Source organism: Haliaeetus albicilla, chromosome 12 (genome assembly GCF_947461875.1).
Source record: "Haliaeetus albicilla chromosome 12, bHalAlb1.1, whole genome shotgun sequence".
Classification (NCBI taxonomy): domain Eukaryota; kingdom Metazoa; phylum Chordata; class Aves; order Accipitriformes; family Accipitridae; genus Haliaeetus; species Haliaeetus albicilla.
In genome coordinates this window covers 36883516-36904573 of record NC_091494.1, presented here as the reverse complement: position 1 = coordinate 36904573, position 21058 = coordinate 36883516, and the positions used below count along the sequence as shown (strand labels likewise).

General features: G+C 37.8%; 1 protein-coding gene across 2 annotated transcripts in view; it reads left to right on the top strand.

The window, feature by feature from the left end:
- The window catches only part of CA10 (carbonic anhydrase 10), a 213218-nt gene that overhangs the window by 182754 nt on the left and 9406 nt on the right, over positions 1–21058 (top strand). For both annotated transcript variants that reach the window (XM_069799203.1, XM_069799204.1), the window contains 2 exons: positions 16357–16452; positions 18757–18829. In XM_069799203.1, coding sequence (XP_069655304.1) covers positions 16357–16452; positions 18757–18829 — 169 coding nt within the window. The remainder of the gene's footprint in view (positions 1–16356; positions 16453–18756; positions 18830–21058) is intronic.

Below are 21058 nucleotides of genomic sequence, written 5' to 3'. Positions count from 1 at the left end.
CTTTGTTGCTTAAGAAGCTGCCCTCAGTGTTTTGATTGATGGAAAATTTTCCTCCTCCAATTCTGAAGCAATGTGAGCAGCTCCTGCTTTAGGTAGATTGTACTGTGGAATTACTAAAGTCTTTTTTGGTTTTACTCCTGCTAGCAGTTTTACCCTTCTCCCCATTTTTTATTGACAGTGGAGGAACCAGAAGGAAATAAGCGTCTGAGGAGCTGACAGAACCCCAGCTGCTGGTTGCCCCTGTCTTTGATCTGTTTGGCTCATTGACTGCAGATGAGTTTGTCACGGCAGCAGCTTCCTCATTCTTACTTCTGTTTGCTCTAAAGTTTTGTCTGTACTGAGATTAGAGCTTGTTTTTGTAACATAGATGGACCTATATGTTCAAAAGTACTTTATTGAAAGAGAGTTCCTGGAAAATACAAGCAGATACTGCAGAAGTTATTGGCAGTTGAGCAATTCAATAGCATCACTCAGATAACATTGTCTCATCTACTCTGCAACAGTGACCTGTAATTGAACCTCAGCCAAAGGGTCCATAGCATTTTATCTGGGTCTTTTTAAGTAGTAGGAATTATATTGTCAAAGTAGATCTATTTCTATCCATTATGAAATTATTTATTCACCAGACTTTCAGTGGGCTGAACAGTCTAAGTATGATGAGTGAATAAAACTGCACAGAGCTGTGAGAAGCTACTGCTGATCTTCTAGGCCTGCGTAATAACTTGTCCTTGTTCTACCCATGAAATCCCCCTTGATATCAGGAGGACCTGTGCCAGATGCCAGGGCCCAACTCCAAGGTGTTCCCCTACTGCTGAGTATTGAATACTTCACTTGTAAAGTACAACAGGAGCACGAAAGATGCTAAAAAATAAAGTTCTGTTCTACTGTTCTTGTCAAAAACTTAGAAGTTCTAGCAAAGATAAGGACATCAAATCATTAATCAGAAGTACAAATACAATACTTTCACATCACTACTCAGAGTATGAGCAGATTTAGCCTGTGTCTGTTCTCCCAGTGATGTTCTATGTTAAAGGCAGTTCTTGTGTGATCTTTTTTTGTACAAACAGATATGTACTTTATAATGCTTCAGATAACACAGAATAAACTTTACTAAAAAATTACAGAATGTAAAAGTTTAGTGCTCCAAAGTTGGGAAAGGGGAACAGAAAAGCTGGTTGTGCACCCATTAGTTTGCTTGCCCATACAGTCTTTTTTTGCCTCCCTCTCCACTTTCTCATCTGATCTGCCACAGAGATTAAACAGGGTGACTCAAGTCAAAACAATTCAGAAGATTGGGGATTTTTTCAGCCACATCAATTCTGCTGAATTGCAGCATCTCTCTGTACATTTAGGTTGTACATTAATGTTGCCCTCCTTGTATGATAAAAAGCTATACAATAATATTTTTAAAACACAGTTAAGTTAATGCAACATTCGGGATCTTTTGCATTTCTGAAATTTAGTGATTCTAATTATGCAACATCAAAGCTAAAAAACAGAATGCAAAGACACAGTTTGGCAGTACAAAGAAAAGGTGCGATGCCGTAACCCACCAGAGCATCTGAACTTATTTTTCTGTGCTTTCAGAAACACTTGCAAGAGCCACCTGTGACATCCTCAGAACGATGTAGACAGCAGAGCAGCAGTGCTGCCCTTTCCCACTGCGATGGCCCCTTGAAAAAGCAGCAGTCTGGTTTCAGACATATATTCACTAACCTCTGAACACCACTGCGAAAGGAAACTAGGGTATATTTAAGGACCATTTTGCTTCTCTAGGAAATGCACAGTGAGGAATGGCACAGCTGGGTAGCAGTGCTAACGGAAGAGTGACAGATTTTAAGTGACAGGAAGAAACAGGACAGAAAAGGGCAGGGGAGAGGTTTGGTGTTCATAAAAGCAGGGGAATATATGGGTCTGAATATGGGCAAGGAAAACGTCATGGACTTAGGTGGCACAGGCATCATTATAGGAAAGTCTGAAAAAGAGCATGGCTTTAGAGGAATCCAGTCCATGCTGGGCACATTCATCCACTAGCATGTTTTTGATTTCATCTTTTCATCTCCTGGCAGTAACCAAAGTTGACAGGGGCTGTTGGAGCAAAATTTAAGTCTATTAAATGAAGGTAGGCATCCTCAGTTCTTTGCAGAAATATAGACTGACTTGATAAAACAGCTGAGTTTAGTTGAAATTACAGGGGAAAAGTAGACAAATTGAAATTTGGACTGGAGCACAAAAGCCAACAGCAACTTTACATAATGTGTTTGAAAGATGTAACGCCCTGAAGTAATAACAAATGCTTTTTTACATCTCATCCCGAGAGTCTTACAGATTTTTTTCTGGAAATGTCCTAAAAATCTCAACCTTGATGTTCAAACTCACAATTATTTTGAGCAAACCTATTTCCCTGGTGAGTTGCCCTCTTTTCTTCTGCAGCAAATTTCTTCTACTTGACTCCCAGTTCTGCACAAAGTGATTTATTAGAGAGATTGCATTTTTTCCCCCTTCTGGAAAGTGTCAGTTTCTGAACAAGATCAAATAATCTTCTGCACTTCAGTATTGACTAATTTTAATTATTAAAAACTTTCTCCCAGGAAAAACTCTTCATGCTGTTTACTGAGAAACCAGCAATTTTTAATAGAATTCAGGAACTTCTTTTCTTGAGGAGATTGGGGAACACTGGAGACAGAATTCTGACTTTAAACTAGGCTCACAGTTTAATGACTTTTTTTTAAAAGTAGGTAGAACTAGCTTTTCCCTTTATCTTTTTTCTGTCTCTGCATCTCCCTTTAAGCTTGCAATCATGGGCTTTGCAAAGGCTAGAGTAATAGTAGCACATAATTTCTTATGCAGTAAAACTTAATCATATATATTTAAATGAATTATAAAGCTAAACACATACTTTGCATATATAGTACACTTATTAAAATCAGAAAACAATCTTTTATTAGATACCATTTTAGTGATATGCAGTCCCCATTGCCATAAGTTTATATGGGATCCTTTCCTTGCAACAGCCTAGCAAATTGATATTGTTAAAGTGTCAATGAAAAAAATCATAGCTACATTCGTATTATAATTTCTCACAGTCTCAGGTTTTCGCATCATTGACAAATAATTAGATGTTTTAGTAAGGTAATAGGATAATTACACTGTTGCTCCATAACTCAAAATCTAAAGACAGCACTATCTGCATTTAAAGTATATGCAACTTTGCCTACAGACATTGCAAACCAGAATATCTTACCACAACAACAAATTGTTTACTGCAGTATAATGAAATCAAATACATGCTTAATGATGTAAGCTTGACAAAGTAATAAAGTAATAGGTAAAGTCCACATTATCTTCAATTAGGGGTCTGCTTTGGTTGAAGAGTTCTTAACATTACAGTTCAAAGAGCTGGATTTTTATCTGCTGCAATTTTCAGCTCCATTTCATCTGTGCACTAAGAGAAAGGGTCTCTTTTGCTGTGCAGGAGCCATACCACAGGATAATGTACATAACAAAGAAATTAAGTAAAGGAAGAGGTAGCAGGCACAACATTAGGACTAACTGAAGAAACTACAGCTGGTTGAATTTGTGAATAGTAATTTCATGGGGGAAAAATAACACAAAACCCACAGAAGACATTGCTCATATTAAATGATCTTTTCTTGCACATCTAACAAAGAACGATACCATTCCAGTCACTGTGCCCCAACGTTTGTAAATAGTTGCATGATTTTATGAGATAGGCAGGAATTCAGAGCCAGCCACAGTTTTTGCCACAGCCCAGCATTACAGTCACACTGTGAGCACACAGCTCCCTAACTACACGGGGAAAGCAGGACCCACGATTCACTCTTGAAAACCACCATCCTCCCAGGGGTGTTTTGGCAGGTGGACGTGGCTGCCGTCGGGGATGGGAGGGGGTCAGGCACCATCTACTGCTCTCTGCTTCCCTTCCTCACCTATGACCAGTAATGCCACTAAAGGAAATCGTGCTGTGACGAGGCAAGCTGTTGCAGAGCTGCAGCTGTACCTTTCACAATCCCTCACTTCATTCAGACGTTAACCCCCCATCGAAGTGACACTACAGATCGCCATTCGGTTAGTATTTCAGGGGTCTATAGCTCTTCCAGTGGGAACTGGAAGCAGCAGGAAATAAATAGTGTGTGGTATTTGCATGGCAGTCGGAAACATTCTGAAGGCTAGGCCCTTTGCCAGCGAGAATAAGGGACTACTTTCACAGCCTGACTGCGGCCAGGCTTTCTGCCAGCAGAAAATAATTTACTACATGGACAAAATGAATTTCAACGACGTTTAATTGGATCACCACCCAAATTCACCTTTTCTAATTGCAGAAAGTCCAACAGACTAAGGATTTCTTCAGGAATTCAGCATTTTGGAGCATGACACAATTCCTGGTTTTCTTTCATTAAGGGAAAATATCTGTTTGACATTTCAGGTATTTCCATGACAGTATTTTCAGCATTTCAACTACGTAAATTAACCTGCAAATGAATACGTTTTCCAATGTGAAAAAAAGCTTTGACTTCTGTTGTCTGATGTAGAAAGCCTGCTGATATAAATTGCAAGTGTGACTTTACTGCTGCCCCTTTCACCACCATCATGTCCAAGACGCATATTTTGAGTACTAAAAGGGACTCTGGACTCAGATATCTGTCTTTTAAAGACAACCATGTAAAACACTTGTGTTGCCGATCTGAACTGCTGTTGCTACACACATCAGCCTTTCCAGTGAAGAGCTGAATTACCAGTTAAAAGATTCCAGATTCATAATGAGCCAGATTATATCATGAAAACTCACACACAGGGTCTGTGCTCAGGAACCTCCATTCCACAAACCTCAAATCCTACTAGGCAGATCTGCTTTTAGGGTTAGAGATGATGCACCGTGCCTTCGCCCCCTGTTCATTTGTCCCTTAGTCTAATTCCTAACTGAACCACTCCACTTTTACAACGAGGCTGTCTGCATAACTGATTTTCTTTGCCCTTTTGTCCATTTAATATTCATATCTCACTGCTCAAACAGTCCACAGAGACATGGCAGGTACCACATTTCTGTTGGAGTTGCAATTGGTTTTCATTATTTTTCACTGACCTTCACTTATTAACTTTAAAAACTTGTGAAGAAAAGTGTAATTTTGGGGCATATTCACAAAGGTAACTGTCAGCTTTATTTCCTAATGTTTAGATGGGATTTTCGGTTGGTTTCTTGTTTCTAAGCATTCGCATTATCCAGACAAGACAAACTGTGAAACAGAGGTCATTGTTGCCCAGACTAGCTAAACACTAATTACCAATGAGTTAGGAGAAGGTTGCTACTATGCTGAAATATATAATTAGAAAGTTTCTGGAACAAATAGGAATGCGGGGGGGGGGGTCTTTTCTATATGAAGGGGAGACATTTATTTGCTGTGAATACAGGGAAGCACCTTTGAGGGATGATATAAAACAGGAAATTGCAGAAAATACCTTTAACAAAGAAAACCACTGTTAGATCCTTGAACTTCAACCAACCACAGCATAATGAAGGCTACTGGAAAGGCTTCTGTGATCATCATCTTCCTCTGTTTCTAAATGGCACTAATCTGCAGTTGTGTGACTGTCCTGAACTGCTCTTACCATGTGGCAATTTTCAGTGCCCTTTACAAGATACGCAGAAGATTGTGTTCTTATGACAAACAAACGCTGCTGTGTGTAATTTCACGCCCTTTTAATTTATGCTATACTGCATTTGTTGAGTAATGTTTGCCAATATCCTTTCTTTCACCTAATCTGCAGATAGAGCTAAAAGGCTTACTTTATAAGATAGCTGGCTTAGTTATCACTTCTAAGTGTCAGTTATCTTTCCTACTGAGTATAATGCCACTCAATTCAGTTAGAAACAAGATAATTTTATAGTTGTCTGCCTTAAGCTGTACTATCTCATATTCTTAGATAATTCATATCCACTTGTTTTCTCTGTGCTTATTATTTCTCATCTTCAAATTTACCTTTTAAACTACAAATGTGAAACTGTCTCTTATGCAATTTACATAAACAACAAAAGGCAGTTGTACTTCCCTTAGCTTTAAAAGAAGCTTCCAGGATATTCTTAAACAAAAAATCCCCTTATTTTCTGCCTGCAGGGTAGATCTCTGCCTTCTTTCCTCTCAATCTCTGACTTTGCACCTTAAACAGGAAAACCTGGTGTGAAATTTCTTCAAATGATTTTTAAAAAACTGACTCTGTAATATATCGTCTCATCTACCACAGCATTAATATCCTAAAGGACCTTCAGTAATTCAATAAAAAAATTCAATCTGGAAATGCTTTTGGCTATTTTGAGTCAAGTTGGGCTTCCTGAAACTTTTCTGTGTTTGAGCCCTCAACTTACATTCAAAGATTTCACAGTACTATCACTAGCAATTATATCCATTTCCTCTTCTATCAGGCTTTAAATGCTTCCCTGTTATCACCCTTTAAGGTGCTAGAAATCCAAATGTCCCGCAGTCTCCTACCAAAACTACTTGTATTCTGAGCTTCTTTTTGCACCTTTTATGGGTGATGTGCCACAAATTGTCATGGATCAATAACACAATTGAACTTCATAACATGGCATTCATTATCTAGATGCTTTCCCCAACACTGTTAATGTTACATCTAAGCATCTCACAACATTGTTACCAGAGAAGTGCAGCTATTCCCATGTCAGAGATAGCAAGCTGGGCAGAAATGGTGGGAAGATTTGCTTATGTTCAACTCCTTCTCTGCCCTTAATTTTCTTGAGTCACAGGTGAGCAACCTAAACGCTAAAGGGGAAGGAGACTCTTGAGAGCAAAGCATGTGTTGATAAATCATTCAGAAAGATCCCATGAGCCCCTGTGTGTGTTTTCACATTTAACTTTCAATGGATATACTACTAATATTTTGCAGTTCCATTGGTTTAAAACAGAAAGTCTCATCTCACCAAGCGCATATGTCCATCCTCCACGTTCATGCGCCCCTTTCCCTTCCCCGAGGGCAAGCAGACCGTCTCCCTTTCTTCCCCTCCTCCCTGCAAGAGCAGCCAATTTCCACACATCCTGTGCTGAGGTCTTCTCCCATCCTACACCTGCCAGCAGGGAGTGGGGAAGGAGAGGTCACCAAGCCATGCACCGTGGCAGGAGCAGTAATGACAGACTGGATGCCTGTGCTAAGCTGAGATCAGGCAATGAAGGAGAGGATTTGGGTAGGCAGGCAGGAGCTGCTGCCTAAATGGGCTGGACAAGGACTTTCACAAACCTCAGATGGACCACACCAATAGCTTCTTAAAATACATCCTCAATGTTATTCTGTGCTTTCCTCATATACACACCTTATTGTCACTTTAAGAATGTAAAGTCCCATGCTTCATTTTTGCTATATTCTTAATTTAACAATTTACTTCTATACCGAAGAGAGCAGGTAGAACTGATAATTGACTCATTTCTGCTTCTGGTTTGTAATCCCAACACTAACCTTTTCTTTGCTTGTTAGTTAACGTGGGCTATATTAAGCCTGACCGTTTTTTTCCTACTAGATTATAAAATGAGGACAAAAGGGATAAGGCCTAGATCAACAATTAGATTTTCACTAGCCCAAATTCTATTAACTTTTTTTGCTCATTCTTTTATTCATCAGTCTACGATATTTCTCTTTCTGCTCTTGCCCACCATGCCCACCCTTTGAACAGAAATGTAGCTACAGATGGTACTTTGGCAAGGTAGACTGAGAGCTGTAGTGGCATCGCATGTTGTTAGAGAAGGCTTGAACTGCTAATGCACCTCTGTCGCACTGTTTGGTGACCTTGCACATGCGTCTTTTTGACTCAGTGTCTCAGGGTAACACAGTGAAAAACAAAAATAGCATCAATTGCTACTTCACCACGTTTTTGACTTGCAGGAACCATTTTCTGCTGCTTTCTGGACTGATTGCTAAATAAGTACAGAATTCTCCCAGAAATTCAGAGCACCATTATATAACTGAGTCTCCCAAATGGAGTGTTTATACTGAATTCATCATCATGGTGTCTGAGCATCTGTTGTATTTAAAATGAGAAAACAATTTAAATGTAGTGTTTAGTCAGAAAATCCTGCACGAATCCAGAAATGATGATAGGCTCATCTAAAAGCCTTTTTTCCTACATTACCCCTATTCTCTCTTAAGATGTAACTTTTGTAGATGATGGATTGAGTCAGTGCCAAATTACAGCTTGCAATGAAATTTTGCATCAGCCAAGACATAATCAACATTAAACATTTGAGTCTAAGACTTCATTTTGATCCTCACACAAAGTGAATTGCAGAACAGTGTCATTTATTTATGTTTACCCAGCTCTTGCTCATCTGCTAACAATGAACGACAAGAGTGGTTGACTGGCAGGTCAGCCAAAAATACCCCATGTTTAGAGTAATCGGCAGCGGAAGGCTTCAGCAATGACTGCCCTGTCAAAAATTCTCCTGAAGTCACACAGCAACTAGCATCACAGACACATCTATGTACCTCTGGGGCTCAATTTGGATTTTTCCTTCATTGTGTTTCCTACTATCTGGAAGAGAGTACAAATGATTGTGACACTTGAAACAGTTCTGGCAGCATTTGGATGGCAGGAATCCATCACCTCTCGCATTTATTTCTTCAACCTATCATTTACTTTTTTGGTGTTAGCACAAAGGTGAAAAGTCCTCATAGCAAATTCTGAGACACGCATAGCCAATCTGACCTCTTAAGCTAGTAATTTGTACTTTTTACTGTAGTCCTGGGGACGCTTAAAAAAAACCATCAAGTTTTAAAAGTCATCTAAAATAGCCTGTTTTCCTACTTGCAAATGAATTAAAGTAAGACTTACAAAAGAAGTACGAACATATAAAAATATTAATGAGAAATACTTTAAAATCTTCTATGCTTCATTCAGGTCATATTTTTCATATTTCCTAGCTGCAATGGTTACATATAAACAAGGAATAAGTATGTTTTGCTCGATTAGTACCCTCATCAGTGTAAGATACCAGGTCAGCAGCCAAAATGGCTATCCTGCTTCAGATCTGATTCTCACAAATCTCAAAGTACTATTAAACACCTTGTTAGAGTATCTTAGAACAGATGCCCCAGAAAGCTTAAGACTCTCACTCACCTTTCATTTGTATGCCTGCATCTAGAAATAACTACTTTAAACCTAAAGCAGCCAATGCTACTTTTTTTTCTTTTCTTTTTTTTTTTTAAAGAGTCATAATATATGCTGAAAATAACACACAGTGTTAACTACTAACCAGGGAACCCTGGATAAAGCTCACTGTTGAACGCCATTTGTTGAACAGAGGTATTGCTAGTTGGTTCTTGTTACAATTGGTCTAATGAAGTGTTAGACACCATTTGCAGTTTAAGTGCTAATTCCTAGCATATCATTATTTCTAGTAAAGTAGATTTTGCAGCCAAGTACAGTTAACCCTTGACTGTATTTCCACTTCACTGCATGATGTATTATTACATTTCTCTGCACGTGCTTTTATACAGCTGTCTGCTCAGAAGCAGGAGAAAACTGAGCTCCTTGCATTCTTAGTCTTATTCTTTTAAGTAAAAAAAGAATTATAATCTTTTATTTATCTAGGATATAATTTCTGGCATATTACTATAAAAGTGGATGACAAGCCTTTCTATTAAGCCAATATTTTATAGGCATTTATTTTAAATCACAAAATAACTGTCAAAAGCAGTAAAAAAAAAAAAAAACAAAAAAACCCCACAAACCATATTTACCAGCAACAGCCTAAAGAACCACGGTTTTACTAGAGATAACAAAGAGAATGAGAGGTATAAAATTATTTCAAATAAATGTTTTTTGCATTTCTCCTTTGTTAGATTAAACTAAGTTAATCTTTTAAAATTATTTTAATCTTAAAACCACAGTAGTTTGCTAAAATGCTACGTAAACTGCTGTAAGTATAGGTGGTCATGTAAAATTTATTTTACCGGTTTACCAACAATGTAACAGCACCTCACTGCTGTGGGCTTATACATAAAAAATAGCAGACAGGTAGATCTATGGATTCATTAATAGGTATGTGGGTAACACCACCTTGGCAGATCCTAACATTTCATGGTATAGTACCCTGTGCATGAGAAAAATATGGTTTTGTTTTTCAAAGACAATTACTGTGAATCATAATTTCTATCTTCTTAAACAGCATTCTTCTGAGCCCAGTAACAGCCCAATTCTCCAGCTGTTACTTTGAATAGCCTCACTGAAAGAAAAAAAGGAACTGAGAACTGGACCAGAGAGCTAAAGTTCTTACCCTGCTTGAATTGTAATGACTTATGACTTGTGCCTTGAGCAGGCCAGGAGTATCCACCAAGATGCAATAATTAAATATGTACAATCTTAGGGCATTCTCCTTGCATATGGGTATGTGTGGACAAACAAGGTTTGACCACTGTAAGAATTCAGGAAAAGACAACATTAACATCCAGCTCCAAATCCTAACCAATTAAGAAAAAAATGCAATTAACTTTTTTCTTTCTTGAATAGTCCATATGATATTTAGGCCTATTATTAAGCAACACACCAGAAAAAAATCCTTCATCGCTTGCCAAAGATAGGAAAATTCCCACTGCATCCCTGCCAGGTATTGGTCCAATGAAACAATACAAATCAGGACCACAGGTTCTGAGGAGCCTGGTGCATGTTCTCACAGATGGTCCTATACCTTTCCATGAAGCAGGAAATACATTTAATTTAATTTAAGACAAATCTAAAAATATTTTTGTCAGCCACACAAATTACATATCCTAGAACCAGAGGACATCTAAAAAAACCTCCTTTCTTTTGCAAAGTGAGGACCTCAGATCTTGTACCTGTTCAGATCCACAAAATTAATACCATAAATAACTCTTTGGTGATATGACATTACTGCTCTTTCCAAAGGGTTTTATAAGATCTGCAAGAGCAACTGTATTTTAACATTGGAATATCAGCTGTTGTTCTTAACAGGTTTTAACTCATTAAAATTATTTTCCTCACTGGACACCTGCCATGCAGAAATTACATTTCTTTTGCTGTTTTTATTAAACTTTGGATAAACAAAAATGCATAATTTTTTTCCCGTAATGAGATCTTACCCACTTTTTACAAGGACTCTGAATCAAAACAAACATTTAACTTGTCTTCTTGAGCAATTTCATTTGCTTTTGTTCCCTGCTGTGCTGGAAACATGCTTTGTGCTTGCTCTCAATCAGGTATCCCAACAGTTTATCAGGTAACACAGCGTAACACAAATATTATAGTTACAGATTAGCTGTTCCCTGCTGCCATTCACTTCATGGTTTAGATCCCTTGTCATTTACAAATCAAAATGTTTATGCACTCAATTATAACACTTCTAAGTGAGAATAAAGGGTATTCCATTACTCCCAAGAGGACTATGGAAACATTTGTGTGTAAAGTACCGATACTCTAAATTCCCTCAGTTTCATATTTCTCAATGTCTCACTGCAGCAGAACATCTCACAGTAATCTAACATTTATAAAAGAGTTATGTGTGCACACTAGATCAGAGCTCTGTAATTCACAGATGGTCTTTGTCCAAGTTAAAAAAATTGCTAAAAGATTGCTGAAAAGAGTCCCTGGAATTTTTGGCACCTGCAACCATCAACACAGCAAACTGCCTCCTTTTGCTTAGCCAAAGAGCCTTGGTCAAATGCCACACAAAAAATATCCTGCTACTAGCTCTGCCCAAAGATGCACATTTCACCTGGGTGAAGGATCAAGAAAAACAGCAAAATGCATTGCAGAGGAAAACCAGTGCAAACAATATGAGTACTTTGAGTACAGGACTGAACTTTATCAAAGTACAGGCAAAGAACAGGTTATTACCATTATAAATACACATGCATACGTGTTGGGAAAGAGAATTAGATGTTTTCCCCATGGTGGCCAGCACATGATCCATACTATCAGCCTATCTGTATTCTTTTGCCCCAAAGACACAGCCTACCAGGCTGAGGAGAGCGTTCTCAGTAAATTACCCCTAACATGCTGTCGTCAGCTCCTGCTGACATTTCCAACACTGCCAACCTCAGGTGTCTGAAAAGTGCTGTGTCTGCTCCTGGTCCAGTGCACATTCTTGGGTGATGGAACAAGGGCACATTCTGGATTTTTCATCAGCTAAAAGAGAGTAATTAATCTTAATTCTCCTTTTCTCCCTGAAAAGTAGAACTTCTATAGCTCGAAGAAAACAAAGAGCTATCAGTTGTTCTGTGGCAAATTAATCTTAAAGGGGGAATCTTCCAAAGAAAATCAATAGCTTATAACAAGATTCTGTATTGTGTTTGAGCCCTGAAACTCAAACTAGAATGAAAGGGTATTTTCAGCATTGCAAGTTTGCTCTTGTTGTGCTTTGTTTCTAATACAGTGTCATCATTTGAAAAAGTGAGATTTTCACATATGAGCAATTTTAGTTATGTGTGGCTTCACCTTCATGGAAGACTCTAGTAATATTTAATACAGACTGTAAGATTACAGATATTGCAGGCAACTTTAAAGAAATTTTTCTCAAAAGAAGGAATTTAATAGGAAATTATATTTTTTATCCTGCATATAATATTCTATGTCTAAGACATCTTTATTCATTTGTAGCTTTCTAAATTAGCCTGTTCCATATCAGAAACTTTGAAAATGATGTCTCCTTACATGGTCAATCTTTAAAAAAAAAAAAAAAAATTAAAAAAAAAATCCAAACCAAAAACCTAATTAATTTAACCATGGTACCATGGAAACAGCTTTAAAATTAATTTCGGTGCAGGGAGGAAGGATACAACTCTGTCTTCATTCAGCACTGGGATCTCTGAGAAACAATAATTCATAGCAAGGCAAGGGGATATTTTCAAACTACAGCAAAGCAAGATTTCTCAAGCACGCTCTCCAAAACGGTTCATTACCAAACTGAGATGTGATGAGGAGAGGCAGAATGGGGCAGAGGCACACAAATCTGCAGGAATAGGAAACTTGAAATGAAAACTGCTTGAAAGCACTGGTAAAGAATGCCAAAGCTCTCAGACAAGTACTTTTATCATGAAGGCAGTGCAATACGGGATGGAGAGATCATTTATAGATCAGCAAAGGAAATAACTGTTCTAATTTCTAATCAGTTTGAGTCCGTTAACTCATTCCGACAAATACCTATTGACTGCCTGCAGTCTGGATGTGAGTTTTGCAGAGAGTGAATTGTGTCTCTTTCTAACGTGGAGAGAGATCTCCAAGAGAGCTGGGACACTATTACGTGCTGATGCCCATATCGGTCATTGCAATATAACGTCTTATGCAAGACTAGAAATGCACTGGAGGGTAGGCTCCTTGCAGTGACTGTCCTGGTTTCAGCTGGGATAGAGTTAACTGTCTTCCTAGTAGCTGGTACAGTGCTATGTTTTGAGTTCAGTATGCAAAGAATGTTGATAACGCTGATGTTTTCAGTTGCTAAGTAGTGTTTAGTCTAAAATCAAGGATTTTTCAGCTTCTGATGCCCAGCCAGCGAGGAAGCTGGAGGCGCACAAGAAGTTGGCACAGGACACAGCCAGGGCAGCTGACCCAAACTGGCCAACGTGGTATACCATACCATGGGACGTCACATCCAGTATAGGAACTGGGAAGCGGGGGCAGGGAATCGCCGCTTGGGGACTAACTGGGTGTCGATCGGCAGGTGGTGAGCAATTGCACTGTGCATCATTTGTACATTCCAATCCTTTTATTATTGCTGTTGTCATTTTATTAGTGTTATCATTATCATTATTAGTTTCTTCTCTTCTGTTCTATTAAACCATTCTTATCTCAACCCAGGAGTTTTACTTCTTTTCCTGATTTTCTCCCCCATCCCACTGGGGGTGGGGGGAGTGAGTGAGCGGCTGCATGGTGCTTAGTTGGTGGCTGGGGTTAAACCACGACAGTGACTCTGGGACAAATATCCTACACGTGGCCATACGTACTTGGGAGTTTTATTTCCATAAGTCCCAACAGTAAAAATTAGAATTTGACATTGACTCAGCGGTTCCATGGGTGGAATGAGAATTTGGTCCTCACTTTTACCTATTCCTGCACTAGACATTTTAGGTTGTTAAATAAACTAATCTAATCCATTGTTATTCTGGGACTTTGCACAGAAGGAATTCTAGTTTAAAGCAGATTTCATCACTTATTTCCTTGATAATTCACAAGTTAGTTTGGCTGCCAGAGTGAATAGTTGTACATAAAAAGAAAAACATGTTACTAAGCCTAAAAATTTTAGTGAGTGCATAGTCCCCAGAACCATGATGTTATCAAAGTTCAGTAGTACCACAAAGTGATGACTAATGAGCCTATAACCTCTTTGTGCTATAGAGTAAATGCTCTCATTAATTCTTTACAAGACCTTTAGAAAACATACTGCATCCATCCTGCTTTCTAGCTGTCAGAATTTAGTAGATGACTTCATTGGCTGCTTTGACATTTTTACTTTTTCGTTCCAGTTTGGTTTGTATGCTTGCCTTAAAAAATGCCTACTCTGTGAATTGTAAAAAGGTCAACCAATAGTTCCCAATCAGGACAGGACAGAAGTAACTGAAATTAACACATTATAGCAGTAATTTTGACCCTTACCTTATTTTTTTGGTCTGTGAACCATTAACTGTAAATAGTAAAGCACTGTGCCAAAGATCTTCTAATCTTACTAATGCAAATATTCTCTTTCCTTTCAGAATTTCCACTACCCTTTTTTACATCAATGCCCAAGCACTAAAACAGCATCACTAACAGTTTTGGGGGGTAGTGGGAGGACAATGCTTGGTGGATTTTTATTTTATGAAAGCTCACAAGATCTGATTCTGAGTAATTTACTTATAAGAAGAATACATTTTGCAGTCAGGGCAGGGTGTAGGAAATAGAACTGTCTGAACACTCCCAGAGTTTGGACGCATCATTTATTTCTCAACTTATCATAGACTGAGATAATAATGGTCTAGGTTACACATAAATTGGGATGCTGTTATAATTCAGATCACTACTAGTACACATGTTGGTGGACATACATATTCATATAGCAAAGCAAGGCTTTGTCTTTGTAACTTGATTGTGCATTGCAGATCATATAGGGAGATCATTCTTGCAGAGAAACCTTTGCAATTGTATTTCACTGCTGAAGCACCAGACATTGTATTCATCCAAAAGACAAAGCCACCAATGCAGGCACTAAACCCCATTTCAGTGGTTTTTTGAGGTGTTTGGGGTTTTTTTTTCCTGATTATAAACATGGAAAGCAGACTACGATGAAATTTCTTAACTGACAGTATTAGTCTTTGGCCATTTGTACAATTAAAAAGACTACCAGACATACATCAAGTTAATACTGATCTTGTTCATAGTTTGTAAGTCCAGAAATTTCAGTGGACAGCCTTTAGATTTATGCCAACACATGGAAGACACACCTGATTTTTAAATACATACCTCAGGCTGCTGCAAGTCTGAAAATGCCAGAACAATGACCTTACTTTTCTAATTGACATCTGAAAACCAAAATAGATATCTTCAGGCTAAATAAAGCTAACTAGCCTTTCAAATTCTTAGAAGTACTTAACTGCCTCACTATTCATTCAAGTTCATTAAAGTTGTTCCTCTTTTTTAAAAAAAAAAAAAGAGTGAGGCTACAAATTGCAATATAAATGGTAACAGTGTCTTGTGATCCCAGACAACTCAAATATCACTGTTCTAAGACATTTACATACGCAGGGAGAAAGATGAACTGTGCCTTCATAATTTAAAAGTCCCAGCAAATCATAAAACTAAAAAGCAGAAGGAAAGCTGTAGGAGCTAAGGAGAACCTGGTTAATAATAATACAATAAGTGCCTAACTGTAGGAGCTTTTGTAACCAATTTTGTAAAATCCGGGGCCAACAAATTCTGCGAGTGCTGGCTTAAACAGTTCCAAACCCGTATCCCATATGTTTCTTCAAATATTTCAACCCCTGACTCCTCAGTGTTTGGCTCGAGGCTGAAAAGTACAGATTACTTGATGCCCATGGCAAGTGCTGTTGCAACAGGGAAATGATGTCAACCCCTGCAGTGCAATTCATAACTTGATGTGGGTAAATTCACTTACTGGCAATTTAGAAGAAAATGTGCTGGTGCTGTGCCAGTTGGAGCCAGATGGTGACTGAAATTATTAAAATCATGCGTGCTGCAAACCTCTGAAAAATTGCAGTGTTACAAAATACCCTAAGCGTAGATGGGATCCTAATACAAACCAATTGGTGTATAGAGAGTATTTGCAAACAGTGTATGGTATGATTTGCTACTGTTTAATTGTAATCTTTCCTTTCTCTGTTTTCTAGGTTCAACTAATCCACTATAACCATGAGCTGTACACAAATGTCACAGAAGCTGCAAAGAGTCCTAATGGGTTGGTGGTAGTTTCCATATTTATGAAAGTAAGTATTCAGCATTATCAACACCTAATATATGGACAATGGACTTCTTTTCCCATGAGCTGTAAATCTAGGAATTAGACTCCTTATTATACTATAGCAATGTCTAGAGGCTCTGATCTGGAATCCAGAGACAGCATCGCCCTAGGAACTGAACACACAATATCTACTCCAAAGCATTTACAATGTAATGTAAGGAAAATGAAAAGGGATAAGGAAGGGGGGGGGAGATCCTTCTACCATAAACATCACTCATAACACTTTAACGGCTATGACAAAAGTTACTAATTTTGCAGATTTGGTATTTCTTCATGAAATGTTATTCAGTCAATTAAAAGTAAATCTCTTCTAGTAGGTTGAGGCCCTGGGAAAGAGGGCATGTTTGCTCTTTGGAGACATGCCGATGTTTCAAAGTCGGCAAAATAAGTTTTTCTCACAATGATAATTAAAACATCTTAAACTATCAAAACTGAAAGAATATTAAAAGTATAACTCTTAATATCTTCCATTTCACAGAACTAGAAAGACAGGTGAATATTTTGTCACATTTTAGTCTCCATCCTGTTGTGTTCAAGATGCATAGTTAGGTCTGTCAATTACAGTGATCCAGCACTGAACTCAAACCTCCCCAATTACACTGGAGAAACCTTTTCTCTCACTTTATATGAAGAATGCATTCCCCCCCAAAATGTTGTTCATATTCTGCCATTATGTATCTATGTTTCATCAGTCTAAAAAAGCATATATTTCTGAATAAGGGCTTAATGCTGAAATAAATAGCTGTCATCATCATATTGGATCCTTACATCCTTACATATTGGATATCTATTATTTCCCTTTAGTACTCTCTAATCCCATTTCATAAGGTAAAGTTCCTGACAAAGCATTAACATCAGAATTAAAATATCCATTTCACATAGCATCTTGAATTATTATATATGAAAATTGCCCTTTTATACAGGTCTAATATTTAAGAAAGATATTTAGGTTACCTTTTTTCATCCAAAATGTATTGTATTACAACCCAATGATCTGACTTGAATTCACACAAGAGGATAAAATTGAAGCAAGCCTTCAAAATGCCCAGCATGCCAATTTTAGCTAAATAATGCATCACTCATGTACTTGCTGAGTTGCACACCTCTTGTAATGAGCAACAAAATTTAGTATCTGCCTCACCATATTTTTCTCTAGGCCACTCTCACTGGCAGCAAAAGATGTGTTCTATTTTAAATGTCCAAAGTAGTTAGAAAAACTTCCAAGTGGAGAAGTAACTATCCAAATTTCCACAAAATGGAACCTGAACTGAATTTTCCTGAAGGCTACCTGTCAAACAGATCTGGATTACAGTTCGTCCAATAGCCCATTTATTTTCCTAAATCTTAATTAAAATTTTGTGAAGTTCTCCATTTTCAAAATAAATTTATTTCATTCTTGATAAATGCTAAATGTATTACAGCAGCATCCAGTGTCTGATAAAAAAAACACATCACAGAATAATTGAAAGATAAGTAGGATATTAGAAGGCTAGCTACAGAGTTACTAAAACGTCTCCATAAAAAAATATGACACTGATTTTGTTTCTAACCAATAATAGTTTTGCCATTTGCAGTACAATAAAATCTGTCATTAAATTATCATTGATAATCAACAATAATATTGTTGATAAAGTACATACCCACCCACCCCTCCCCCCCAAAAAAGCAAAACAACAATGCCTCTAAGTCCTTTCTATCATTTTTCCTCTAAATCCTCTTCAGGTATGCTTATGTTAACGAAGACCGAACATTTTACATGTATGTGTGCATATTTGTGAGTGCACGTGGGTGAAATTTAGGCATTTCATACCTATATGTAAAACAAAGGCAAGAGAGATTTTATTTGCAATATAAATAGTCTGCTGCAAGGAAAGTATATTTCTCAGTAAATAGAAAAATAATAGAATATGATATGAAAATCCTGCCTAATTGTATTAACCACCTGCAAATCCCATCAAAGCTGTTGGAGAATAAACCTGTACTCACACTTGTGTTCAGGCATTAATTTCTATTCATCCTAGTCTCCCATCCCTGGGTTTTTTGGATATATTTTTTTAGATACCAACTTTCTAACAAGATTTGTTAGAAAAATATCTGAGTAATTATTTCCTCTTTCCACAACAGTGAAAAAAAGGCAGAAACAATTTGGAAGAGTGGCAGGAGAGAGAGAATGAGTACGTGCATGTGCGTGCACACACAGAACAGCCACATTTCCAGGAAGGAAACGTTTGTGAGAAGATTTTGATGTTGTACATTTTCTCTTCTGTAGGTATCTGAATCATCAAATCCATTTCTAAATCGTATGCTTAACAGAGACACCATAACAAGAATAACGTATAAAAGTAAGTTTCTTTTAATTTACTATAGCTAACAGGTGTATGCCTTTAGTATCAAATAATGTATTTAGTGATCCACTGAAACAAGAGGCACTTCATTATGGACAAAAATTACAAAGTTTGCATTGTCAGCAACTCTACATGATAAACTTGGGAACCTGAAAAATCTAGTAAGGTCATCAGTTCATCAGATGAATTTTGAACTTCAAAGTCTATTTTATGTTTGAACAAGCAATAAATTAATGAAATTATACTCAACAAATACATATACTGTATTCACACAGAATGCTCAGGAGAAACTGCCTACTATTAGCAATAAAAGTAACATACAGAGCAGCCTGGATTATATCAAATCAAGTTATGTCAAGATGCTGCATCATTAACTGTGGATTTAGTATTCACTAATGCTTTCTTTTTGTACAGAAAAGTTATGACGTTTCTATTCAACTATTGCTGCATTTAATGGATATATAAAGAGGTCATTAACATAGCACGTATATTTGTTGTATTCACATTTGGAAAGCCTTTAACTGATAATGCTAAATAATTCCATGTTAGTATATTGAACTTGTGAAAATGGGAGTTTAAATGGCAGTGAAAATTAGGCTAGTTTAGCGAAAGTCATGAAAAATACATATATCTCACTGGAACAAATTAAAGCTCTTCTCCTGAAAACCTTATTCCCTTTGTCAAATATTCAGTTGAATTCCAAGCAGGCATTAAGTTAATAAAATAAGTTAAACAATACCCGAATTTAACTTTCAGAAAGCACACAGGAAACTGAAAAAATAAGGAAAGCATTGTAAAAGTCAGCCTTCATTTGTTATTCTGTAAACAATGACTTAACATTTTCATAAAACTTCATTAATTTTGCTTTTGTTTATGAAAGCTGGGAGAGAGTTGTTCATGATAACTGGAATGAGAGTGGTTGTCAGGACTCCAGGATTTGGTTCACAATTCTACAAGGGTTTGCCTCAGTTTACTTCTCTGTAAATTAAATTTATTGTACTATATACTCTACAATAACAGTGTTACTTGGAAAACTTTGCATCTGAAACTCCAGAGATGTCAAATGTCCATTTAACTTCAACAAAAGTCACTGAACTTCAGATTTATAGTGGAAAGGTTTGGAGAAATTTCTATACACGTCCCTAAAGTACATCATCTGATTTCTTTCTGTGGACGCCATCTTTTCCCCCTCCCTGCAAAGCCAGGATTGTAAAAAGAAAAAGTTTAGATTTGAGACCAACGTAAAGTGAAATCACAGAATTTTAGCCACTCAGTCCCAAACAAGAGAACACTAGAAAGATTCCGAGTCTTGCCATACAATACAGACTTTGAACAATGGAGCCAATCCAGCGCCATTCTGAAGTAGATAGTTCCTTGTCCTCTCCTATAACATACACTTTTCTTCCCACTAATATTTCTCTAATTTTAACTTACACTTAACACATTTTTTTACGTCTTTGGTCCAAATAAGAGGCCTCTATTGTGATGAAACTCTATTCTCCACGATACCTATAGAAAGGAAGGCAACAGGATTCCCCTCAGAACATTTTTGCCCAACTGTTCCATCAGTGTGAAATGTCATCTTCTCTGCATGGAAGAAGCAGGAGATTAGCCCAGTTTTTAAACTGCCTGTCTTGATTCCTTGCAAAAACACAGCAATACTGTTCTGTAAGAGCTTTCTGCCTACCAGTGCTGCTGCAGCGTCCTGGAGAAGGGAAATCATCTTTAAGACTGTATGTGGTTTTTCAGGCTCTTTCACTCCCAAATTACACATTCCTAGCTTCTGTCTGGGGACCAGCCAGAAGATCTCTGACTGTACCTGCACTGAAGAAGCTGCTTTTCCCCCCACGTACACACATGCAGACCTGTCAGGTCTCACACAATGAATAAGAGACTCCAACCTCATTTTTCCCATCACAGCAGCTGTATCTTATGTATTTACATGAGTGCCACAGCCTTTTTTGTACTCCTTGGCCCCACACGCTACAATGACTGGCCAGCAGAGCAAAGATTAGAGAACCTGTGGCAGCTTAGAGCAGAGGAGAGGCCATCATTAGGGATATACAGCTCCACAGGGCGGCAAGGCACCAGCAGCATCTTTCCCTTGTCGCATGAGCGAGCACCCAGCCGTCACCCACGCCAGCAGGCAAGCGTACCTTCCCAATACAAAATAGTTCGTTTGCATGCTGCACTTCTAAGTGGGCACTCCTCCTCTGTGGAGTTGAC